Source organism: Haematobia irritans, chromosome 1 (genome assembly GCF_050003625.1).
Source record: "Haematobia irritans isolate KBUSLIRL chromosome 1, ASM5000362v1, whole genome shotgun sequence".
Taxonomy (NCBI): Eukaryota; Metazoa; Arthropoda; class Insecta; order Diptera; family Muscidae; genus Haematobia; species Haematobia irritans.
Genome location: NC_134397.1, coordinates 56,476,567 through 56,504,423, shown reverse-complemented (window position 1 = coordinate 56,504,423; position 27,857 = coordinate 56,476,567). Strand labels below are relative to the sequence as shown.

Sequence of the window (27,857 nt, the reverse complement as noted above, 5' to 3'; positions counted from 1 at the left end):
GACTGTTTCGTTGTTGTTGCTATGGCCAAACAAAGCGAGTCATGTTCACAAAAAGAACAACAAACACACATAAAAACCAGAAAGACATTTTCCAAAAATGAAATTTGTGGTGTGAGAACAAAAACAATTTGTTTTTTTCGACCGTCGTTTGACGGGCTTTTCAACTAGTATTCTATGATTTGTGCAAGTTTTATAGGTAAGCGTTTTTCAAAATAAAACCTTCAATTTTTCTTCAACATCTTCGATAAGATTTTTCTATCAGCTAAAAATATATATTTATTTATATAAAAACATTCATTCATTTCGGGGGGGGTTTGATCCCCCTCATCCCCCCCCCTGAATACGGCCTTGCACAAAGTTTTACACAAACTTAAGTTTATAATGTTCTTTGCAAAAAATTCTGCCAATAAATGTATATGAGTATAGCTCCAAATATTCCGCCGAACTTAAAGCATTGATGTGGTGCTTTTATCATTCACCCAAAATAATCTCTTCTCTGTGATTGGCTAAACTCACAAACACAAAGGACCGCCCCCTAAGTACTGCAGTAGATGTGAAAAGACTGCCATGACACATTATACCGTTACCCAGCAGCAGAATTATGAGCGAAAAGGGGGTTGCCATTGTGTAGGTTTCGTGGTCTACTACAATTGTAGGGAATTGAATACTCAACGCAAGCACTAGACGCCAACCCTTAATGAGTGAATGTGAATTGTTTTTGTATTTGTTGTTTTTTGAGAATTCTGATTACAAAATTAACACTATAAGGACAATGTAAGGGTCTTGCTGGCCGACACTCGCTATTGAAACGTGTTTGTTAACGGAAGTCCCATTATAACAAGAAACGGATACGCAAGGCTGTTTAATGGTAACACGTTACGCCAACGCAAATACCGGGACAAAAGATCAAGAAATAAGACAAGTGTGCCACATAATTGATGGCACGTTTTGAGAATTAAGCGTGTGTGTGTTTGTGTATGTGATTGAATTAACCAGTTAATTATGTAAACAAAAAATTTGAAGATAGGCGATTAGAAAAGTGGTACAATAAATCGCAAGTGTTTTTCAATAAAAATGTTTACATCCACAAAAAAGTAGTACCAAAGGGTCCTTTGTATACGATACAAAAGAATTATAGAATTTATCAGTTATCTTATCTTCCAAAAGTCTACTACATTTCAATAAAAGAACACAAAAAACATTTATGACAACATGATTTGCTATCAAAAAATATCATAAATTATTATAAATCCAAAAGATAAGTTATTAACACTCGTATAAAGTGTATCCTACGAGAGTTGTAAATTCATATATAGTCGTTGGAGTGTGCATTTCCAGAAACATATCAACCCACTGGTTATTTGTTTAAGCTAAACCATAAGTGGCTATCGTTGCACGTGTCCTAGGCGTCAAAAATCGCACGTGCCATTTAATAGATGATAATAATCGTGTAAACAAGCAATTTGAAAAGAAAAAACAACAACAACCAAACACAATGTTCTCTTTAGAAAATTTTGATTTAGAAGCAACAATGGCTCGTCACTTTTTCGAAGGATCACAGGCCACAAATGGTTCTTCGTCATCAAGTTCTGAATTTTTCTTTGGCGATGATAATAGTACCGATTCCGATGAAGATGATGCCTATAGTAGTGGATTTAATAGTGATCAGGAGAATACAGAGAAAACGTAAGTTAATTTTTATTACATAAAAACATAGCATATAAAAATGGATGGTCCAAGCATATTGCATGATAATATTTTAAAACAAGTATATACAGTAGTAAGTTCGGCCTGGCCGAATCTTAAATACCCACCACCATGAATCAAATATAATAGTTTGATGACAGATATTTTCCCAAGCAGATCAGTTCAACCAGTACGCTACCCACAGATAAATGTTAAGATTTTACCTGTGAAGACTAGGTTAGGTTAGGTTAGGTTAAAGTGGCAGCCCGATTAAGATTCAGGCGCACTTAGACTATTCAGTCCATTGTGATACCACATTAACTAAAAGTACCTATTACATATGGGCACTTCTAGTTTAACCGCTAAACCTTCTCGATTATTTTTCTTCGCTGAACCAACCAGATTGTTCCAAAAACATTAGCAGGCTGCTTAAGTTAACGTTTTCCAGATCCGACAGTAATCTGAATCTATATGCTCCTAAAAGTTGCTTTCGCTTTACACAAAATGCAGGACACTCACACAAGATGTGTTTAATTGATTCTTTTTCTTCCGCATCATGACAGCTCATACAATAGTCATTATACTTCGCGCCAATAGTTTTTGCAAAATCGCCTATCAGGCAGCGACCCGTTATAGCAGATATCGGGAGCGACAGCGTGCTTGGGTCGACTGATACTAACTTCTTTAGGATAAACAAAGCATTTCTGCGTTCCTTGAATCTCTTTCGTGAGGGATTACCCCCTTTTGAAGTCGTTACCTTAGAAAAAGTACGACTTGTCAAAGTGTCGCCACCTGTCGACCCGTCTACAGGTCGACTAATTGGGCCTAACTCTTGGTCATTGCCCAAATTTATAACTCCAGTCGATACCCGTCCACTGGGCCCTGAAGTTAGCAACCCAGTGGATGACTTTGAATTTCGCTGCATGGTGGCTTAATATCCCACCACACTTAAAATTCTTAGTAGGTACCTATTACGATGAGTTTATCCGCTATTAAAAAACACGTCCGTTCCGTTCGACGGTTGAATAATAAGAAGACTAGATCAGATTCTGAATTTATAAGAACCATTTTTTGTTTGAATATTAGAGAATTTTAGAACATAAATTTGGACGTCATCGAACTCATTGGGAGTTCTTAACCATTTTGCTGGTAATGGCCGTAAGTTCAATTTACTTCCATTGAGTTAATTTTGTTCATCAATAGTTAAATTTAACTAACTGTGAGTAAAATTTTGAACTACTCAAGATTACGGAATTTACATGTAGTTACGGCGTTCAATTTTCTGAGTGTAGAAATTGTCTAGAAACCCTAGAGTTAGGTTAGGTTAGGTGGCAGCCCGATGTATCAGGCTCACTTAGACTATTCAGTCCATTGTGATACCACATTGGTGAACTTCTCTCTTATCACTGAGTGCTGCCCGATTCCATGTTAAGCTCAATGATAAGGGACCTCCTTTTTTTTATAGCCGAGTCCGAACGGCGTTCCACATTGCAGTGAAACCACTTAGGGAAGCTTTGAAACCCTCAGAAATGTCACCAGCATTACTGAGGTGGGATAATCCACCGCTGAAAAACTTTTTGGTGTTCGGTCGAAGCAGGAATCGAACCCACGACCTTGTGTATGCAAGGCGGGCATGCTAACCATTGCACCACGGTGGCTCCCCTAGGAGTTAAATCAGGAGTTCGGTGTAATGGGGGCTATACCAAAACATGGAAGGATACAAACAGTATTCAGCACATTTAATTGTAGTTCTAGAATCTAGACCCCAAAGCGGAGGGCGGGTTTATAAGGGGGCTATATCATAAACTGTACCGATACTCAATATATTCGGCACACCCTTTTATGGTCCTAGAATACCTCTAGATTTCCAATTTCAGGCAAATTGGGTAAAAACTACGGATTCTAAAAGCCCAAGAAGTAAAAACGGGAGATCGTTCTATGTGGGGGCTATATCAAAAAATGGTCCGATAATCACCATTTTCGGCACATCTCTTTATTTTCCTAGAATACCTCTAGATTTTAAATTTCAGGCAAATTGAATAAAAATTACGGATTCTAGAAGCCCAAGATGTAAAATCGGGAGATCGGTCCGATACTCACCATTTTCGGCACACCTCTTTATAGTCCTAGAATACCTCTAGATTTCCAATTTCAGGCAAATCGGAGAGAAAATACACTTTCTAGACGCCCATGAAGCAAAATCGGGAAATCGGTCCATATGGGCGCTATACCAAAACATGGACCGATAGGCACCATTTTCGGTACACTTTTTGATGGTCCTCAAATACCTTTAAATTTCCAATTTCAATTTGGATAAAAACTACAGTTTTTATAACCCAAGACCCCAAATCGGGAGATCGGTTTATATGGGGACTATATCAAAACTTGGACCGATATAGCCCATCTTCGAATTTGACAAAAGAGGAATTTGTCCCCAATTTCAGGGCGATAGCGCCATTATTGAAGGCTGTAGCGTGATTACAACAGACAGACAGACGGACATGCTTATATCGTCTTAGAATTTTTCCTTAACAAGAATATATATACTTTATATAGTCCGAAATCAATATTTCGATGTGTTACAAACTGAATGACAAAGTTATTATACCCACGTCACCATTCTATGGTGGTGGGTATAAAAATCGTAGAAATACGAGGGCAGTTCGGAATCTTCTTAGCTTAGCACAAAAAGCACGGTATAAACAGAAAACAGTTAAGTGTTTTGGAAACTTCCATCTCTGTTATGAACACATGTTAAATTTTGTTTCGATCTGGCAACTCCTTCATATAGAAACAGGTCTTCGAAAAAGAAGCATCCGCAATTTTTTTACAATGGAAAATTTGAAATGCTTGCTGTCAATAAATATTTACATAAAAAAGGTTTATCGGGACAAGAAATTCATAATGATATGGTGAATGCATTAGGTGAAAGTGCTCCTTCATATGCAACAGTAAAAAATTGCGTTGCTGAATTTAAACGTGGTCGTACAAGCATTGAAGATGAACCACGTAGTGGACGTCCAAAAACAGCAACAACAGAAACAGAAATTGTAGCCAAAGTGCATGATATGGTAATAAGGTACTATTGGATGGACGTACATAATACAGTTGAACTTACTAATAACATCAGACGCTCAAATATCGGGGTACAGACCATTGTGCTTACTGGATACAGGTGGAAAACTATTCAAACGGCTCATCAAATCAAGATTGGACGAGGCTATCTGAACTGTTTTGGGTCTATTCGCGAGACAATACGGATTCGGACCTGGAAAAGCAATGGTAGGAGCCCTTAAGGAAGTATCAGACGTACACGTACAACCAGAACAACAGGGCTACCACGCTTCAAGATCTATCATCCTACTGACGACACCAGATATTAGGAAAGCTTTCAATAGCCTATGATGGACAGACGTAATAAGCACCCTAGATAGTTTTTATATATGATACTACATAGGGCCCAAGAAGAATGGAAATTACCTCATGTGCCGCACAAGTCTCAAATCTTGCACCAGATCTCTGGAATGCAACGTACGACTAAAGATACTCATGTGACGTCAATGACTTTATTGTAAACCTGATTTATTATACCGACCCGATTTCGAAAAAATTCCCAAAAATTATGGAAATTCCCCACCAAAACCCTCACTACAAAAATCATTGTCATCCACGAAAAATTATCCTCAATTTGGAAAAAAGCCCCAAAACTGACATCACTATTTGGGACTAAGGCTGGACTCAAACCCGGGCGTATGGAGTACGCAACGGAAAAAGCTGCTCTGATAACGACAAGACTAAACAGGCTAATGGTAAACATAAGAGACCCTCTTCAAAGCCGGAGAGGGATACTCATGGAGATGAGTAACAGTATACTCCTCTAGGGATGGGAGATTTGGGCCTCAAACTAGAGCGAACAAGCTTATTTCAGTACAGAGAACAGTGGCTCTGAGAATCTCTTCAGTTTACCGAACAGTTTCAGAGGAAGGCGTATTAGTGATAGCAAGAACGATCCCAATAGACTTCCAGGCGATAGAGTGGAAACAAGTTCGAGGCAAACAAAAAGGCCCGAAAAAAATGATACCCAACAATACCAGAGATAAGTGGCAGGGACGATCAAAAAACGAGACAAAGGGCAGATGGACACACCGACAATTATGGCGAGAGAGAAGGCAGGGGGAAGTGACATACTACATAACTCAGATGCCCTCTGGTCACGGCTACTTTCGTAAGTATCTGTACCGTATCAGGAAATGTAGCTCAGGCAACTGCAGTTACGAAGAGAATGAGATCACGGATGATGTCGAGCATACATTATATAGACATAGCCGATGGGCATAGCGGCGGCGAAACCTTGGAGGCGAAATAGAACATATCTCCACTAGAAATATATTCCACAAGATGGTAGAAAGTGAAAGGAACTGGGATGCTGTAAGATGTTTCATCGAACACGTTCTCCGTTAGAAAATGGACGCGACGGCATGAGGAGTCGAAGCTTTTAAATGGACACAGACTAAAGAAGACGGTCATGGACTACGTAGGTGTCCACCTCGAAGTAATGTGAAAGCGATTCCGTGGTGGAAATAATTCCCCAAGGGAAGACGGGTGGGTGTTTAGTTATTCTCGTTGATTGTGGTGGATTCTGGTAAAGGGACACCATCACGGATTTTTTTCCAAATGCTTGTGAAATTAGTTCGAAAAAAATTGTAACGGAATGATCAATCGAAGTATTGTCCATCACTAGCCATTACTTCTTCCCATCTTCTTTTGACTCAATCCGCGTATTGACTCAATTTTTGGCTTCCTCACTACGCTTGGGATTGTCATAGTGGGTTCGAAAGCTTCCCCTTCTTTATACAAAACTTATTTGTTTCTCTTCGAATTCAATTAGGGCTTTCTTTATTAATTTTTATTCCATCTTTTCTTTGCAGACGCATACATAAAACGCGCCGACTCAAATGTGCCTCACAAGTGGCGCAACAGCGGCAAGCGGCAAATCTTCGTGAACGCCGTCGCATGCAATCCATAAATGAAGCCTTTGAGGGATTACGCTCCCACATCCCCACTTTGCCATATGAGAAACGTTTAAGTAAAGTGGATACTTTGAAATTGGCAATTAGCTATATAACATTCCTGAGTGAAATGGTGAAAAAGGATAAAAATGGCAACGAACCGGGTTTGACTTTGAAGCGGAAATATCAAAAGGAACCACCGAAAAAGATAATACTAAAAGATCGATGTAAGTACCAAGGGAAATAATCTTTAGTTTAGTCCAGATTGTTTCTATATAAAATTTTCTTAAAATTTTATTTCTATAGAAAATGTTATCCAAATTTTATTTCTACAGAAAATTTTGTCAACATTTTATTTCTACAGAAAATTTTGTCAACATTTTATTTCTACAGACAATTTTGTTAAAATTTTGTTTCTATACAAAATTTTGCCAAAATTTTATTTCTATAGAAAATTTTGCCAAAATTCTATTTCTATAGAAAATTTTGCCAAAATTTTATATCTACAGAAAATGTTATTTCTATCGAAAATTTTGTCAAAATTTTATGTCTATAGAAAATTTTTGCGAAATTTTATTTTTATAGAAAATTTTGTCAAAATTTTACTTCTATAGAAAATTTTGTCAAAATTTTATTTTTCTAGAAAATTTTGTCAAAATTTTATTCCTATAGAATTTTTTTTTTCAAAATTAAATTTCTGTAAAAAACTTTTGTTAAAATTTTATTTCTATTGAAAATTTTGTTAAAATTTTATTTCTATTGAAATTTTTGTCAAAATTTTATTTCTATAGGAATTTTTTTTAAAATTTTATTTCTATAGAAAATATTGTCAAAATTTTATTTCTATAGAAAATTTTGTCAAATTTTTATTTCTATAGAAAATTTTTTTTAAAATTTTATTTCTATAGAAAATTTTGCCAAAATTTTATTTCTATAGAACATTTGGTCTAGCTGATGCCCTTAGCAGCCAATGCTTCTTTTCTCTTTTTATCATACATTTACTGTATGATTAAAATAAACAATAAATAAATAGAACATTTGTCAAAATTTTATTTCTATAGAAAATTTTGTCAAAACTTTTTAAAATTTTATTTCTATAGAAAATTTTCTCAAAATTTTATTTCTTTAGAAAATTTGTGCAAAATTTTATTTCTATAGAAACTTTTGTCAAAATTTTATTTCTATAGAAAATTTTGTTAAAATTTTATTTCTTTAGATTAATTAGGCAAAATTTTATTTCTATAGAAAATTTTGTCAAATTTTATTTCCATAGAAATTTTTGTCAAAATTTTATTTCCATAGAAATTTTTGTCAAAAATTTATTTCTATAGAAAATTTTGTCGAAATTTTATTACTATATAAAACTTTGTCAACATTTTAATTCTTTATAAAATTTTGTCAAAATTTTATTTCTATATAAAATTTTGTCAAAATTTTTTTGCTGTAGACAATTTTGTTAAAATTCTATTTCTATAAAAAATTTTGTTAACATTTTATTTCTATAGAAAATTTTGTTAAAATTTTATTTCCGTAGATTAATGAGGCAAAATTTTATTTCTATAGAAAATTTTTGCAAAATTTTATTTCAACAGTTTATTTTTTATAGAAAATTTAGTCAAAATTTTATTCCTTTAGAAATTTTTGTCAAACTTTTATTTCTATAGAAAATGTCAAAATTTTATTTCTATAGAAAATTTTATCAAAATTTTATTTGTATAGAAAATTTTGTCAAAATTTTATTTCTATTTCTATAGAAAATTTTGTCAAAATTTTATTTCTATAGAAAATAAATTTTGTCAAAATTTTAATTTTATAGAAAATTATGGCAAAATTTTATTTCTACAGAATTTTTTGTTGAAAAATTCATGTTTTTTTTGAAAATTTTGTTTCTATAGAAAATTTGGTCCAAATTTTATTTCTATAGAAAATTTTGTCAAAATTTTATTTCTATAGAAACTTTTGTCAAAATTTTATTTCTATAGAAAATTTTGTTAAAATTTAATTTCTATAGAAAATTTTTGCAAAATTTTATTTCTATAGAAAATTTGGTCCAAATTTTATTTGTATAGAAAACTAGCGTAACCCGGCCCGCTTCGCTGCGCTTTCCAAAGCGTATTTGTAGGAATATTTTGCGTTAACTTAGTGAACCACATCCTTCGCGCTGAAAACAAATTCGAAAAGATTTGAATTCATTCAAACAAATTCGACTACGTGATTTTTCGTTTATAGGTACAAAAACGGTTCGTCTTAAAAAATGTCGGGGAGAGGGTGTACCCTTTCCTCCAAATGTTTTAAATAATGTTCTGTATTCAAGTAGTTGGACAATCTTCTATATTTCTTGTGAATTTTAAGTGTGGTTTGTCAAGGAAAGCTATCCTTCTCCTCAACATATCTGAAAATTAAGCACTATATTATAATAACATACAAAGAATTACTATTTCCCATCCAATAAATCGGAAAAAGCAAATAGTAAAAATTTTTACCACATTAACATTTGCTAAAATGGTGCACCCTCTACGTTGGCTGCCAATTTCACGTAAAGTTCCCATTTACAGAAAACCCTCTACTTTCAATTTAAGGAAAAAAAACGGACTATCATATACCCTATATTAATTTCACAAACTATTCAATGGTCCCTACAAATTCTATCGAAGTAAATCGACAAAGTTTATTTCAATTTTCCCCTTCCCCAACCAGATTTCGAAAAATCATATACTATTTTAAAAATCATGTATACATTTAATCACCTCCTCCCACGTTCCCTGTAAATTTCAAGTAGATCGGAGATGTTTAAATTTTGCTCTATTGTTTTAAAGGGACGTCACTTTCCCCGATACAATATCGACAAACACCGTAGTGAATAGCACCCCTAACTTTCCCTGAAAATTCTTGAAGCTTTCCTTCAAGTGTGGAGCAAGGAAGGTTGCCTCTTCGTTCATAACCTTCCTCCACTGCCTTTGTTAATTTCAAGAAAACTTAAGAATTTTTCTTTTTTTTTGTCGGGGAGGAGGTCCCCGACATTTGGTCGGGGACCTCCTCCCCGACCAAATGTCGAAAAGTGATGTAGCGTATCTTTTGTAAACGTCCCAGAAAATGTCAAGCAAATTATAAGCCTAAAGGGTCGACCACTCTTCCATTCAAATATCACAAAATCAGGTATCAACTATTACGGTTGACGGAGGTTACGATCTCTCCCCAGTCCTCTCTAAATTTCAAGTAACTCGGTAAAGTTTAATTCTTTCTCTGTATGTACTTAAGTGAAGCGGATGTCTCCCTATGCCCTTTTATTTTTATTAAAAAATCAGGAACCTGATATAAATTTCATAACCCATTTTTTCCGTAAAATTTCAGTCGGGGGAGTTTAGTTTTGTTTGTTTAGTCCCCGACCAAATATCAAAAAATAATGTAGCGGATTTTTGTCTACATGCCAACCCCAACATTCAATGAAAATTTCAAGAAAATCGCATAATTTTGTTCCAAGTTTCAAAAAGTAGGACAAGGGGGAGGTCCCCCTCCCCATCCACATATGAAATCATCGGGTACCCCATATTAATTCCATAACCTCACCACATGTTCTCTGTAAATCTCAGATAATTTAAAGAATTTTAGTTTTTTCATTGTACTTTAAAAAAAGTCGAATAAAGGAGAGGCCCCCCTCCGCCACCAAATATCGAAATAAAAAGTAGCGGATCTTTGTCTAGATGCCAACCCCAATCTTCAACGAAAATTTCAACCAAATCGGTCAACTTTGGTCCAATATTCAAAAAGTCCGACAAAGGGGAGGTCCGCCTCCGCGACCAGGTGTCAAAAAATGAGGTACTCTATTTTCACCACATGAACGCCCCCTACGATCTCTGAAAGTTTCAAGTAAATCGGTTCAGCCGTTTCGGAACCAACTCGGTACATACAAACAAACAAACAAACAAACAAATAAACAAACATAGATTGAATTTTATATATATAGATGTTGTCAAAATTTTATTTCTATAGAATTTTTTTTTTTAAATTTATGTTTTTTTTGAAAATTTTGTCAACATTTTATTTCTATAAAAAATTTCGTAAAAATTTTATTTCTATAGAATATTTTGTCAAAATTTTATTTCTATAGAAAATTTTGTTAAAATTTTATTTCTATAGAAAATTTTGCAATTTTTTTTTTGCAAAATTTTATTTTTATAGAAAATTTTGTCAAAATTTTATTTCGATAGAAAATTTTTGCAAAACTTTATTTTTATAGAAAATTTTGTCAAAATTTTATTTCCGTAGAAAATTTGGTCAAAATTTTATTGCTACTTAGTTGGAAGGGAATGGTTTGCAAAATCTACCAAAATCATAAACTCTACCAATCTACCAAACAGTAAAAAAAAAATTACTCTTTACACTTCCAATAGGGGCAGTTGGATTATTTAAGCGGTTTAATTTGTTACATTGGAAGGGTATCAATTCTTCGAGCTGAATGTTTGTACTTCTAAAATTTGTAGCTTTAAAATGTATTTCCCTTCTTTTTCCATCTAACCTCGATGATAATTACGATTCCCCAGGGTACAACCTTTTTTTATTTAAAAACGATCCAATTTTAGATTTTTTCCCCAATTTGAGATAAATTTATAGATGTTTTGACTGTTTGAATTAGAAGAAATTTTCATAAACGTAAAGAAATATATTTGAATTTTTTTTATGGAAAAAAAGGGAAAGCATTTCTCAAAATCCATCCATCAACCCCTTTGATGAAGAACATTTGAAAATCATTTTAATACCATAACCAATGATGATACCTTTCCTCTCTCTCTCCATCTCCATCGATTTTTCTATAATGCGTTTAAACTTTGAATAGAAAAATTATTAACCAAAATACCATAACGAAATTTGGGGAAATTCATTTTCACTTTAGGTTTGCAATGAAATGAAATCCTCGAAGTGCAACAAATTGAGCATTAAGGTCTAGAAATAAATTAAATTGCATGTACCATCGCTAGCTAGTGATACATGCAATACCAATTCCCCTCAACCTCAATCACTATTACTCCCATACCCTACAGGATATTTGGGAAAAAAGTGTGAAAAATTCTAATTAGTTCCAGACTGATGTTTCTTCATCAACATCGTGCTACATGGTAAGCAATCAGCAACAGCACCATGAATGAATACTGCTACTATGATGAACTATATGGAATCATCCTTAGATGAGCTAGGAAAAATTATTCCATGTGCATTTAGCACCAGGAATTGTTGTGGTATCATTCAAATTCACCACAAAATAAAAAAAAAAATCGACCCTTGTGTCTGAACATCCCTAATTTGTGGCTGGCTACATGAATGTGCAAATACGCTAGGGTTGTCCTACACTCTTCCCATTAAAGCATTTAAGATAACCATCTTTATATGGTGATATTTCTTTTTCCATCCAAATCCATATGCCATTCATTAAGTCCACCTTCTTTTACTATAGCATTGGTTATTAGTTGACGTTGATTGAGTGAGCCAGGACATGACGATGGTTGCATGTTTTTGCAAAAATATTATCGATGATGTTGCCCATAGTGATTTTGAATATAAACGGGGGAAATAAAGATCGTTTATCACAATATTTTGTTTTGCCTATGCGCTTAATTAGAATATTGTTTTATCATATTGGGCATATCCGCCCGCAAAACCCTGAGTGGTTTTGAGGTTATGAGTGTATTAGCGATTGACCAGCTGCATTGGGCTCTTTTGAGATCGCCAAAAGTTATGGAAAAGATAAGACCATATGGCAACACTGCCAAAGATTTTATTGTAAAGAGATTTTTATGTCTTAATCACCTATAAGGCCGGGACAAAATAATTTATTTAGGAAAATACTTTATGCACCTGGCAGTGTTTCCACCCTTGTGTCGGACGCCAAATGGCTACCGGCTGAAAACCCATTGTTCCTCCCTCGGGGTGCTAATACCGCCTCGGAACCGCTTTCGCATTGCTTCGAGGTGGACTCCATGTGGTCGGTGACCATCTCATTCTAGTCCGCATCAAGATTCAAGAATCCATTACTCATGTCGTAGTCTCCATGTCAATCTTTTTCCAGCGGAGAACGTGTTCTACAAAACGCCTTATGGCCTCCCAGTTCATCTCAGTCTGTACCATCTTCTGGATTCTCTCCGAGAGACATGTCCAATTTCATCCTCTAGTGCTGTCCAGCGGCTACATGTAAAGAATGTATGTTTGGCATCATCCGTGAATTAACAGGTTGGCTGATAAGTCCCCGGTCTAACGTAGAAAAACAATTTTTTTTGTCAAAATTCGTTTTTATTATTCAACATAGTTCCCTTCAAGGGCGATACAACGATTATAACGACCTTCCAATTTTTTGATACCATTTTGGTAGTACTCCTTCGGTCTCAGGCCTCAGTTTCGGCGATCACCTCGTCATTGCGGCCAAATTTTTTCCCTGCGAGCATCCTTTTGAGGTCTGAGAACAAGAAAAAGTGGCTGGGGGCCAGATCTTGAGAATACGGTGGGTGGGGAAGCAATTCGAAACCCAATTCATTAATTTTTGCCATCGTTCTCAATGACTTGTGGCACGGTGCGTTGTCTTGGTGGAACAACACTTTGTTCTTCTTCATATGGGGCCGTTTTGGCGCGATTTCGATCTTCAAACGCTCCAATAACGCCATATAATAGTCACTGTTGATGGTTTTTACCTTCTCAAGATAATCGATAAAAATTATTCCATGCGCATCCCAAAAAACAGAGGCCATTACTTTGCCAGCGGACTTTTGAGTCTTTCCACGCTTCGGAGACGGTTCACCGGTCGCTGTCCACTCAGCCGACTGTCGATTGGACTCAGGAGTGTAGTGATGAAGCCATGTTTCATCCATTGTCACATATCGACCGAAAAACTCGGGTGTATTACGAGTTAACAGCTGCAAACACCGCTCAGAATCATCAACACGTTGTTGTTTTTGGTCAAATGTGAGCTCGCGCGGCACCCATTTTACACAGAGCTTCCGCATATCCAAATATTGATGAATGATATGACCAACACGTTCCTTTGATATCTTTAAGGCCTCTGCTATCTCGATCAACTTCATTTTACGGTCATTCAAAATCATTTTGTGGATTTTTTTGATGTTTTCTTGGGTAACCACCTCTTTCGGGCGTCCACTGCGTTCACCGTCCTCCGTGCTCATTTCACCACGCTTGAATTTTGCATACCAATCAATTATTGTTGATTTCCCTGGGGCAGAGTCCGGAAACTCATTATCAAGCCAAGTTTTTGCTTCCACCGTATTTTTTCCCTTCAGAAAACAGTATTTTATCAAAACAGGAAATTCCTTTTTTTCCATTTTTTTTACAATAACAAAAGTTGCTTCACAAAAGACACTCTATCTCACAAACTAATTGACATACAGACGTCGAATTTTGACACGAATCATTTGAAGGTTGGTACTATATAAAATTAATATGCATTTAATACTAGCGACGCCATCTATGTGTCAGACCAACCTGTTAACTACCTTCGGTCCAATTTATAGCCTTCAAACGGTCGACAAAGCCATCACACGAAAATAGCTCTGCGGTATTTTAGCTCATTCTCGGCGATGCGAAGCCTTGAGATGATAGACACTTTGGAATTTTTGGTGCCAATCTAATGGTGTTTTCTTTTCTGAAAAAGTGCTTTGCCGTCATTTTGTCTGTACAGAATGCGCATTTTTAAAATGTTACCAGCAACCTAAAAAAGTGCTATCATTTCAGCGGGCAGAAAAGAATTCAAAGAAGGAAACAGGGCAATCGCAGCACTCTCGTTTGTTGGCAGTGCTGAAAATGCCCGTAATTTGCCTCTATGCGTGGCACTATTTTCACAACAGAATTCGAAGCCTTTTCGCACTTTTGCCTGTTTTTTTAGAAAAGAACCTAAAAGTACATTTTCCGGCCAAAATGCAAAAAAAGTGCGCATTTTTCATAAGAAAAGAAAACGCCATAACTCCCCTGGTGCGCACTTCAATCAGATTGAGATTCGTAGATTTTGATGGTCATTGTGCTGTAGAAATGAAGAGAGGAACCATTTTAAACAATTTTTTGTTAAAGCGTGCAGAGTCCTCATAAAATATCCATGGTGTGCTGTCAAAATATTTTTCTACCCTGTGCTTAAATACTGTCTTTAGGATATTTTCCCGATTATATTCGACATTTATTTTGTCTCCATGGTTAATGAAAACGAGCGGGATGCTACCAGTTCCTCTCACTTTGTATTATCTTGTACATTATATTTCTTGGAGAGAAATGTCCAATTTCATCCGCCAGCGTTGTCCGTCGTTCTGCCCACCGGCTGCATATATATTGTCAGCTGCATATATATTTTCGAGAGTATCCGTGACCAGAGACCATCTATCTCGCCATAACTCTATGCCAGCTAGAAGGCGGTGTGTCCATCTGCCCTTAGGTTAGGTTAGGTTAGGTGGCAGCCCGATGTTTCAGGCTCACTTAGACTATTCAGTCCCTTGTGATACCACATTGGTGAACTTCTCTCTTATCACTGAGTGCTGCCCGATTCCATGTTAAGCTCAATGACAAGGGACCTCCTTTTTATAGCCGAGTCCGAACGGCGTTCACATTGCAGTGAAACCATTTAGAGAAGCTTTGAAACCCTCAGAAATGTCAGCAGCATTACTGAGGTGGGATAATCCACCGCTGAAAAACTTTTTGGTGTTCGGTCGAAGCAGGAAACGAACCCACGACCTTGTGTATGCAAGGCGGGCATGCTAACCATTGCACCATGGTGGCTCTGCCCTTTGTCTCGTTTCTCCAGCGGTCCTGCCATATATCCCTGGTCTCTTGTTGAATGTTCGGTATCATGTCCGTCGCACTTTGTTGTTTAGCCTCGAAACCCTTTGCCGCTCAATTGCCTGGAGGTCTATTGGGATTGTCCCCGGGTTCCCCCGATACCGTGTGGTATGCTGAAGTGATTCTCAGAGCTGCCGTTCTCTGTACTGAAAGCAGCTTTTTCGGTCTAGTCCCTCTATGTAGGGTCGACACACAGATCTCACATCCATAGAGGAGTATATTGTTAGTCAAAATTTTATTTCTATAGAAAATGTTGTCAAAATTTTATTTCTATGTAGAGGTACTTAGTGGGAGGGGAATGTTTTGCAAACTCTACCAATCTCAGTAAAAAACTTTACTCTTTACACTTCCAATAGGGACAGCTGGATTATTTAAGCGGTTTAATTTGTTACATTGGATGGTGATCAATTGAATTGAATGCTTTCTTGGTATTACCATATCGTCTATGCGCACCTCTATTTCTAGAGACAGATGCGGTCCCGATAGTAGCAGTTCGGTATTTTGCATGGCTAATTGTAAGCTATGAGTGTATAACCAGTCTTTCGTATCATAGTTTGGCGAAGTTTGAGTGGAGTCTCTTCAGTATTTCTCACTTTTATCACAGCGGCTATGTCATCAGCATTGCCAACAAGGAATGTATCATCTGGCATGGGTATCTTCAGTATCCCGTCGTATGTTGTGTTTCAGAGTTCTGGTCCAAGAATTGAGCCTTGTGCGGCACCTGAGGTTACCTCCATTCTTCTTGGGCCCTGTATAGTGTCGTTTATCAAAACTCGGTCCTTGAGGTAGACTTTCAATATTCTCGTCGTGTATTTCGGTATTTTGAATATGGACTCTAGGGTGTATATTACGTCTCACCACCTTAGGCTATTGAAAGCGTTCGTAATACCCAACGTCGCCAGTAGAATTATAGATGTCGAAGAGTGACTTCCGTGTTGTGTCGCCCTGAGGGCATCTGATACTTCCTTGAGGGTTCCAAGAATTTAATTTAAATAAATTAAAATTTATTTTTTATATTAAGCATCTTTAATAAATTTGCTCCGTTGATCTTGCATCCCTGCCTCCTTGCTATTGATGTCTATCATTAAGAACAAATCATCAGCATAGTCGTACTTGCATTAGCTCTTATGTTGCAAGTTGGTGTGAACAATTGCCAGCTGTGTCTCTTGTCAGGATTATAAACTGAACTTCCTTTTACACTTCACATAGCACAACATCATTCACAAAAGTAAGACAGTTTGGTGTGTGGAAGGGGGATTCTGATCTAAAAGGTGATTGGGCGGTAAATTTAGATTGCGTGTTGCCTCTTTCCTCCACCCACTTTGGTTTCACGGTAATGTAAAGTTTTTGTTGAATTGGCGAGGGAGTGGAGTAGAGAAACAATAACAAACTTTAGGAAAATATCTGTCTGCCCGCTTTGTTGGCCCATGTAGTAGGTTGGCAACATGAATTTGTTATTTTGTCTCAGAGCTCTGCAGCTGGAAAAAGCTTCGAATTTTCCCATGAAATAATTATGGGAATGTCATATAAAAGGAACACATTCGATTGATAAAAATACATATCGATAATTAAGAAAAAATTATAAATGAGAAATAGTTTCGCAAAAAACGATTGGAAATATGTTTATTATACCCTCCACCATAGGATGGGGGTATATTAACTTTGTCATTCCGTTTGTAACACATCGAAATATTGCTCTAAGACCCCATAAAGTATATATATTCTGGGTCGTGGTGAAATTCTGAGTCGATCTAAGCATGTCCGTCCGTCCGTCCGTCTGTCCGTCTGTCCGGCTGTCCGTCCGTCTGTGGAAATCACGCTAACTTCCGAACGAAACTAGCTCTCGCCTTGAAACTTGGCACAAGTAGTTGTTATTGATGTAGGTCGGATGGTATTGAAAATGGGCCATATCGGCCCACGTTTACGTATAGCCCCCATATAAACCGATCCCCAAATTTGGCCTGCGGAGCCTTCCGGAGCAGCAAAATTCATCCGATCCGGTTGAAATTTGGTACGTGGTCTAAGTATACGGTCTCTAACAACCATGCAAAAATTGGTCCATATCGGTCCATAATTATATATAGCCCCCATATAAACCGATCCCCAGATTTGACCTCCGGAGCCTCTTGGAGGGGCAAAATTCATCCGATCCGTTTGAAATTGGGTACCTGATGTTAGTATACGGTCTCTAACAACCATGCAAAAATTGGTCCATATCGGTCCATAATTATATATAGCTCCCATATAAACCGATCCCCAGATTTGAACTCTGGAGCCTCTTGGATGAGCAAAATTCATCCGATCCAATTGAAATTTAGTACGTGGTGTTAGTATATGGTCTCTAACAACCATGCAAAAATTGGTCCATATCGGTCCATAATTATATATAGCTCCCATATAAACCGATCCCCAGATTTGACCTCCGGAGCCTCTTGGAGGAGCAAAAGTCATCCGATGCGGTTGAAATTTGGTACATTTCGTTAGTATATGGCCTCTAACAGCCATGTAAAAATTGTCAAATTTTACTACTATAGAAAGTTTTGTCAAAATTTCATTTCTATAGAAAGTTTTGTAAAAAGTTTATTTCTATAGCAATGTTTGTCAACATTTTATTTCCATAGAAAATTTTGTCAAAATTTTATTTCTATAGAAAATTTTGTAAAAAAAATTATTTCTGTAGAAAATTTTGTCAACATTTTATTTCTATAGAACATTTTGTCAACATTTTATTTCTATAGAAAATTTTGTCAACATTTTATTTCTATAGAAAATTTTGTCAAAATTTTATTGCTATAGAAAATTTTGTCAACATTTTACTTCCATAGAAAATTTTGTCAACATTTTATTTCTATAGAAAATTTTGTCAAGTTTTTATTTCTATAGAAAATTTTGTCAAAATTTTATTTCTATAGAAAATTTTGTCAAACTGAATTATATACGTATTTAATCGGCCTTTTTTTTTTTGTTTAATATAGACCCCTTATGGACTAACTTACAATTTAGAAGACAGTGTTAAAAAGTTTTACGATACCTTGCCATCGGCAAGTGTTATCGCAACCCAAGTAATTCGATTGTGGATGACAGCCTTTAGTAGAAGTTCCTACGCAATCCATGGTGGAGGGTACATAAGATTCGGCCTGGCCGAACTTACGGCCGTATATACTTGTTTATTAGCTGTCTGATACAAATTCTTTAAACAAAATTAGATTTGAAAATTTTAGAAATACACAACAGAGAATACTGGATATATATTCTAGGAAGATAGGTGACACGAAGTGTCATTTATGTGTGAGTTTATTTTAAAGGGAAGTAATTTAACCCTTTGTTTACCGACGCCCATTACAAAGGACATTTAAAAACGATCCCATAATCTAAGTTACCGTCATTTACGTCAGACGATGTACAGGCAGTACAACAAGACAGCCTCGCTTCAAGATCTACAGTTCTACTGGCGACGCTAGATATTAGGAGCATCTTCAACACCCTAAGGTGGATATTAAAAGACTATCTGACCGAGTTTTGATACATGACACTATATAGAGCCCAGGAAGAATGCAAGTAACCTCACGTGCCCTAAAAAGGCATAACCCTCTAATGCCTAAAGGCGGGCTTCATTTAATAAGGAAGCTTTCAGTAAAACACATCTTAAGACAACAAAAATGGGCGAAATAAAAAGGAAACTTATTTGAAACTATTTGCAGCATTTGCTGAATTTTACGGTATAAATTTTTCTTGCTTAGTTCTCTTGCTTTTTTGTCGTTAACATTGAAAATTTAATCAGCTGGCAAAAAATTGGGGCATTAGAGGGTTATTTCTCCGACCAGATCTCTGGAATGCAACATACGACGAACTACTGAAGATACCCATGCCAGACGATACATTCCATTTTGGCAACGGTGATGACATATCTTCTGTGATAAAAGCGAGGAATACTGAAAAGGCTCAACGTCATCTTCGCAAAACCATGATACGTGCGAAAGACTGGTTAGACACGTATGGCTTACAATTAGCCATGCAAAAGACCAAACTGCTACTACTAACAAGACAACATCTGCCTCTAGAAATAGAGATGCGCATAGACGATATGGCAATCCCAACCCAAGTATTTGATAGACTACCTTAGTCAATCAAATACTTGGGGCTAAGCCTGGACTAAAAACTATCATACTTCAAACATATAAAGTATGCAATGGAACGGCATGCAATAACATCACGGCTGCGCAATCTAATGGCAAACCAAACATAGGAGGCCCAATTCCAAGCGTACGAAGTATACTCCTGGAGATGACTAACAGTATACTCCCCTATGGATGTGAGATCTGGACGTCGACCATACAGAGATTTAGAGCAAAAAAATCAGCTTTCAGTACAGAGAACAGCAGCTCGGAGAATCACCTCAGCATACCGCACAATATCAGGTGAGGTAGCGTTAGTAATAGCAGGAATGATACAAATAGACCTTCATGTGATTGAGCGGCAAAAGTTTTACGAGGTCAACCAACAAGGTGCGACAATTTTATTACCAATTGAATACATGGGGCTAAGGCGGGACTTTGGGAGCCACCGTGGTGCAATGGTTAGCATGCCCGCCTTCCATACACAAGGTCGTGGGTTCGATTCCTGCTTCGACCGAACACTAAAAAGTTTTTCAGCGGTGGATTATCTCACCTCAATGCTGGTGACATTTCTGAGGGTTTCAATGCTTCTCTAAGTGGTTTCACTGCAATGTGGAACGCCGTTCGGACTCGGCTATAAAAAGGAGGTCCCTTGTCATTGAGCTTAACATGGAATCGGGCAGCACTCAGTGATAAGAGAGAAGTTCACCAATGTGGTATCACAATGGACTGAATAGTCTAAGTGAGCCTGATACATCGGGCTGCCACCTAACCTAACCTAAGGCGGGACTCAAAACTAACGTACCCCAAGTAGTTAGAGTACTCAACGTAAAAATCTGCTTTGATAACGTCACGGCTGTGCAGGCTAATGGCAAACAAAGAAGGCCCAGTTCTAAGCAAAAGAAAGATACTCCTGGAAATGACTAACAGTATACTCCTCTATGGATGTGAGATCTGGACGTCGACCCTACAGAGACAAACTGGAGCGAAAAGGCTTTTTTCAGTACAGAGAATATCTGCATCTCCGAGAAAAGTATCAGGGGATGCCGCATTAGTAATAGCAGGAATGATCCCAATTCGAGGGAAACAACAAGTTGCGACAAATTTAATACAAACAAGGCAGTCAATTGAATACTTGGGGCTAAGGCGGGACTTAAAAATAACGATAGAGTACTCAACGGAAAAATCTGCTATGATAACGTTACGGCTGAGCAATGTAATGACAAACATAGGAGGCCCAATTCCAAGCAGAAGAAGAATACTCCTGGAGATGAGTAACAGTATACTCCCATATGGATGTGAGATCTGGACGTCGACCCTACAGAGACGAACTAGAACAAAAAAACTACCTTCAGTATAGAGAAAAACAACTCTGGGAAAAGAATCAGGAGAAACCGCATTAGTAATATTAGGAACGATCCCAATAGACCTCCAGTCAATTGAATACTTGGGGCTAAGGCGGGACTTAAAATGAACGTACTCCAAAATGATAGAGTACTCAACGGAAAAATCTGTTTTTGATAACGTCACGGCTGTGCAGGATACTTCTAGAGATGACAAACAATATACTCCTCTATGGATGTGTGATCTGGAAATCGATCCTACGTAGACGAACTAGAGCAAAAACAAAAACAGCTTCAGTACAGAGAACGGCAGCTGTGAGTATCCCTTTAGCATACCGCATAGTATCAGGAGAAGCCGCATTAGTAATACCCGTATCAGGAACGATCCCAATAGACCTCCAGCCGATTGAGCGGAAAAAGGTTTTCGAGGCCAAACAACAATGCACAACAAGTTTAATACAAACAAGGCAGTCAATTGAATACTTGGGGCTAAGGCGGGACTCAAAACTAACGTACTCCAAGTACTCAAAGAAAAAAGCTGCTATGATGACGTCACGGTTGTACACGCTAATAGCAAACATAAGAGGCCAAGCAGAAGAAGGATATTTCTGGAGATGACTAACATATATACTCCTCTATGGATGTGAGATCTAGGCGTCGACCTTACAGAAACGAACTAGAGCAAAAAAACAGCTACAGTACAGAGAATGGCAGCTCTGAGAACCACTTCAGTATACCGGACAGTATCAGGGCGTTAGTAATAGCAGGAATGATCCCAATGGACCTTCAGGCGATTGAGTGGCTAAAGGTTTTCGAGGCCAAACAACAAGGTGTGACAAACTTAATCACACTTATATACCAACAAGAGACCAAAGATAAATGGCAGGAAAGATGGAGGAAGACAAAAGGCAAAATGGACACACCGACTTGTAACCGACATATAACTATGGCTAGACAGAAGATATGGCGAAGTGACTCATATGCTCTCTGGTCACGGCTACTTTCATAAGTATGGGAAATGCAGCTCCGAAAACTGTATTTACCAAGAAGAAGTAGTAGGGAGCCACCGTGGTGCAATGGTTCGCATGCCCGCCTTGCATACACAAGGTCGTGGGTTAGATTCCTGCTTCGACCGAACACCAAAAAGTTTTCAGCGGTGGATTATCCCACCTCAGTAATGCTGGTGACATTTCTAAAGATTCTCTAAGTGGTTTCCCTGGAATGTGGAACGCCGTTCGGACTCGGCTATAATAAGGCGGTCCCTTGCCATTGAGGTTAACATGGAATCGGGCAGCACTCAGTGTTTAGAAAGAAATCCACCACTGTGGTATACCAATGGACTGAATAGTCTAAGTGAGCCTGCTACATCGGGCTGCCACCTAACCTAAGAAGAAGAGATCATCGATGATGCCGATCATAACAGGTTGGCTGATAAGTCCCCGGTCTGACACATAGATGGCGTCGCTAGTATTAAATGCATATTATTTTTATATAGTACCAACCTTCAAATGATTCGTGTTAAAATTTGACGTCTGTAAGTCAATTAGTTTGTGAGATAGAGCGTCTTTTGTGAAGCAACTTTTGTTATTGTGAAAAAAATGGAAAAAAGGAATTTCGTGTTTTGATAAAATACTGTTTTCTGAAGGGAAAAAATACGGTGGAAGCAAAAACTTGGCTTGATAATGAGTTTCCGGACTCTGCCCCAGGGAAATAAACAATAATTGATTTGTATGCAAAATTCAAGCGAGGTGAAATGAGCACGGAGGACGGTGAACGCAGTGGACGCCCGAAAGAGGTGGTTACCGACGAAAATATCAAAAAAATCCACAAAATGATTTTGAATGACCGTAAAATGAAGTTGATCGAGATAGCAGAGGCCTTAAAGATATCAAAGGAACGTGTTGGTCATATCATTCATCAATATTTTGATATGCGGAAGCTCTGTGCAAATTGGGTGCCGCGCGAACTCACATTTGACCAAAAACAACAACGTGTTGATGATTCTGAGCGGTGTTTGCAGCTGTTAACTCGTAATACACCCGAGTTTTTCCGTCGATATGTGACAATGGATGAAACATGGCTCCATCACTACACTCCTGAGTCCAATCGACAGTCGGCTGAGTGGACAGCGACCGGTGAACCGTCTCCGAAGCGTGGAAAGACTCAAAAGTCCGCTGGCAAAGTAATGGCCTCTGTTTTTTGGGATGCGCATGGAATAATTTTTATCGATTATCTTGAGAAGGGAAAAACCATCAACAGTGACTATTATATGGCGTTATTGGAGCGTTTGAAGGTCGAAATCGCGGCAAAACGGCCCCATATGAAGAAGAAAAAAGCGTTGTTCCACCAAGACAACGCACTGTGCCACAAATCATTGAGAACGATGGCAAAAATTCATGAATTGGGCTTCGAATTGCTTCCCCACCCACCGTATTCTCTAGATCTGGCCCCAGTGACTTTTTCTTGTTCTCAGACCTCAAAAGGATGCTCGCAGGGAAAAAATTTAGCTGCAATGAAGAGGTGATCGCCGAAACTGAGGTCTATTTTGAGGCAAAACCGAAGGAGTACAACCAAAATGGTATCAAAAAATTGGAAGGTCGTTATAAGCGTTGTATCGCTCTTGAAAGAAACTATGTTGAATAATATAAACAAATTTTGACAAAAAAAAATGTGTTTTTCTTTGTTAGACCGGGGACTTATCAGCCAACCTGTTATATTGTTTATATGTAACCGGTAGGTAGAATGGAGGAGAGCACTTGAAGATGTGATTGGGGATGTCTCTCCGAGAAATATAATCCACAAGATGGTATAAAATGAGAGTAACCGTTTTGTGGAACACGTCCTGCGTAAGAAGAAGGGTGACATGGTGACTGGATGTGGACTTAAATGAGGCTGTTAGAGGCCATGTAGGCGTCCATCTCTAAGTAATGGTTCCAAGGTGGTAATCGTACTTCGAGTACGATTGGATGGGTTTTTAGCCTGTATCGTTGATTGTGATGGACAGTCTCCGGCAAAGCCTTAGTCATCATACTCATATTTCCAATTTGTGAAATTTTAAATATTCTAGTGTCGATTTCGAGTTGCACCAACAGCCAGTTGAACAATGATGAAAACGGTACTAAACGTGTCTCGGGGTACTGTTTTATTCAAAAGGGATTCACGGGATACAGAACCTTTTCATCACGTTGCGTCCTGCGTAAGAAGAAGGGTGATATGGTGACTGGATGTGGACTTAAATGAGACTGTTACAGACCATGTAGGCGTCCACCTCTGAGTTATGCGAAAGCGGTTCCCAGGTGGTAATCGTACTCCGAATACGAATGGATGGGTTTTTAGCCTGTATCGTTGATTGTGATGGACAGTCTCCGGCAAAGCCTTAGTCATCATACTCATATTTCCAATTTGTGCAATTTTAAATATTCTAGTGTCGATTTCGAGTTGCACGAACAGCCAGTTGAACAATGATGAAAACGGTACTAAACGTGTCTCGGGGTACTGTTTTATTCAAAAGGGATTCACGGGATACAGAACCTTTTCATCACGTTGAGGGGACAATCAACGTTATTTGAAGAAGAAAATTTTTTGACTCTTTTTTTTTCAATGTTGACCTTAAAGTAAGGATATATGACCAATGCCAACTAAAAAATATGTTAATATTGCAAAAATCCCCGCCTTTTGTCAAGTTTTATTCGAAAAACATTCTTTTTACTTTTCATGGATTTTACTGCCCCCTTTTCTTTCAACTCTCCTCCCATTACTTTTCAGGGCCCCTTTTTTCTCTGTTGTCATTAGTAACACTCTACATAAAACTTAAGGGTACAAGATGAAATTAGACTTTGGCATATGTATGGCCACAAAAATGTTCACACCCGCATAATTCGAGTGCTTTCTTCAGGGAGGTGGAAAATGTCTCGTAATGAAGAACAAATTGTCAGCCTGAAAAACAAACAAGTGCCAGCTTTGGGGAAATGGGATGGAAATGGATGATGTCCTGTGGATTTTTAAGCACCCCTCTAATAAAATATTTTGGTGAGCGATTCTGATTGGAAGCTGCCGCTGTCTTTGGATAGCTGCACTGACAGCCATATGCTAGTGAGCAGTTGCCTTTATCTCTTGCCATGAGTTGGGTATATTTTGTTAGCAGACAATTAAATACCCAGCATGCAGCTGCAACAACAATCATATTTCGTCCTGCAGGATTTAAAAAAATCCACCCCTTTTGGATAATGGCGTTGGGTTGATGATACGAAAATCTCTAACACTTCAAACGTCATTTTACCACCCCAGGTTACCACTAATGGCATTGTAATGTAGACACTAATGTTTTCTCAAGTGTTTTGCAAAATCAAACAAAAAAAATAGAAATTCCAAAAACTATAGCAAAGGAAAAGTCTTCCTGAGGGACGAGAGAAAAGGCCAAAGTATACTTAGATTTAAAACAATAGAATTCTTTTAATCCTTTAAAATCTAAAGAGGTCTAGTTTTAATTTTTTTACATAATTGATACTCTCTAAGAAGGATTAAAAAACCAGGGACTTCCTCTCTTGGCTATTAACTCTTCAATGATTTTAGGATTTTTTTTTTAATTTTAATTAAAAATCAAAATTTTTCACAATAAATGTAATCATTCCCTTGCTTTCCTTACAGCTGGCGGTATGGCTCATTCTTTATCCTGGTATCGTCGTGGTGATCGTTATCCTGGTAGTAAACTATATGCCCGCACCTGGACTCCTGAAGATCCCCGATCTCATATAACCCATTCGGTGTCTCAACATCTACAGCAACAAGGTCAAGCCTCCTCCGCAGCAACGGCTCAACATATGACCGCTAATAGTGGCAGTAGTAGCCATCAATCTCATCAGCGTTATAATTCACCGAATTCCTGTAGCTCCTCATCAGATTCATGTCTGAATGAATCGTCACCTACACATAGCAGCAGTAACAGCACAGCAACACGAACTTGTCATGAACTCTATAATGAAATGCATCAACAAAATGGATTATAAATCTAAAGTTGGCAAACTATTAGGGCGAAATTAAGACATTTCACAGAGAATAGTTCCAAATTTCCCAAATCGGTAGAGTAACAAAAATTATATGGGGACCATTTTTCTAAAGTGCTTCTACATCCATAGTTTGTTTTATCTATGATGATGAGCTCAAGGACCATGAGTTGTATAAAATGGATACGAGAAATTTGCTTTTTGTTGCATTACTGCTTTTATAGTATTACGGACAAAATGATAATGCAGTCCAAGATGATGAGAAGACAGTTGTTTCGCATTTTCACATCCCCATAAGCTCTCTTTATGGGACAAACTATAGATTCTAATTATTATTGGCAAAGCTAGTAAAATTTTTTATAGTTGGCAACGTCAAAAAATGTAAAATTGGCGAGACGACAGCAATTTCTCATCAGATGAACCACTTGTCTCTTTAAACAAAAAATGTGTCAGTTCCAAAAATTAATTTTCTGACATTTCGTTTTGATTTTTCCGTAATGCTTAGTACTAAGTTCGTTTCTGTGAAAAACGAATATTTTCATCTATCTCCGTAAATAGGATCTCAAACGCAGGGATGTTAACTTATATATGGGAAATAATATGCCTGCCTATTTTTTCGTGCGAAAAATCCAGGGTTGTATAAATATTTATTTGAAAATGCTCAAAATATAGATTTCACATTTATTCAGCGCTGACGTTTTTTATATGGAGTATAACAGTTTTTCGTGCGAAAACGTGATCTTAGTACTCAGCTTTATGGGACAAAATTCAAATTCTACATATTATTGGCAAAGCCAGTAATTTTTTTTATATTTGGCAACGACAAAAAATGTAAAATTGGTGAGAAGACAACCGTTTCAGATTTCCACATCCTCAGCAGTTCTCTTTATTGGACAAATTTCAGATTCAAAGTATTATTGACAAAGCCAATAATATCTCTTATGGTTGGCAACGTAAAAAATGCAAAATTGACGAGACGACAGCAATTTCTCATCAGTTCTCTTTATGCGACAAACTTCAGATTCTAACTATTATTGGCTAATGCTTAGTACTAAGTTCGTTTCTGCGAAAAACGAATATCTTCATCTATCTCCGTAAATAGGGTCTCAAACGCAGGAATGTTAACTTATTTATGCGAAATAATATGTCTGCCTATTTTTTCGTGCGAAAAATCCAGGGTTGTTTAAATATGTGTTTAAAAATGTGCAAAAAAAAGATTTCGCATTTATTCCGCGCTAACGTTTTTTATATGGAGTATAACAGTTTTTCGTGCGAAAACGTGATCTTAGTACTAGGCTTAAGCCAATAACTTTGTGGTTGCCAACATCACAAAATGAAAATGAAAGGAGAGAAGACAGATTTTTTGGAATTTGATATCCTCATTAATTCTCTTTAGAGGACAACCTACAGATTCTAACTATTATTGACAAACATTTTTTATAGTTGGTGGCAACGTCAAAAAATGCAAAATTTGTGAGAAGACAACTGTTTCGGATTTTCACATCCTCATCAGTTCTCTTTACGGTACAATCTACTGATTTCAACTGTTTTTGGCAAAGCCAATAGCAAATGCACAATTGGACTGAAGACGTCAGTTTCGGATTTTCACATCCTCGTCAGTTAACTTTATGGCACAAACTTCAGATTCTAACTAATATTATAACTTTTTGTGTGGTTGGAAACGTCACAGAATGCAAAATTAGCTAGAAGCCAGCCGTTTCGGATTTTCACCACGGTTGCCACAGTTGGAAGAATTCTATTTTTTATTGCTTGGTAGAATTCTTGATGTTTTGGTAGATTTTGCAGTGAAGAGGAATATCACAAATTTTCCATAGAAACAAAAATGTTGACAAACTTTTCTATAGAAATAAAATTCTGAAA

The 27,857-nt window shown here is 37.3% G+C and overlaps 1 protein-coding gene across 1 annotated transcript; it reads left to right on the top strand.

The window, feature by feature from the left end:
* The first annotated feature begins 807 nt into the window (after nt 1-807).
* Nucleotides 808-27,857, top strand: Fer1 (48 related 1). Its single transcript, XM_075290418.1, has 3 exons — nt 808-1,686; nt 6,615-6,922; nt 25,621-27,857. Exons 1-3 carry the CDS (start codon nt 1,496-1,498, stop codon nt 25,977-25,979), a joined length of 858 nt encoding a protein of 285 aa, XP_075146533.1. The 5' UTR covers nt 808-1,495; the 3' UTR covers nt 25,980-27,857.

What these genes read in the sequence shown, in the direction of transcription:
- Fer1 (XM_075290418.1), top strand. Translation starts at nt 1,496, where the DNA reads ATGTTCTCTTTAGAAAATTTTGATTTAGAAGCAACAATGGCTCGTCAC. An exon ending in CAGGAGAATACAGAGAAAAC is followed by an intron (nt 1,687 to 6,614) that starts GTAAGTTAATTT and finishes TTTTCTTTGCAG; the next exon opens with ACGCATACATAAAACGCGCC. An exon ending in GATAATACTAAAAGATCGAT is followed by an intron (nt 6,923 to 25,620) that starts GTAAGTACCAAG and finishes CTTTCCTTACAG; the next exon opens with CTGGCGGTATGGCTCATTCT.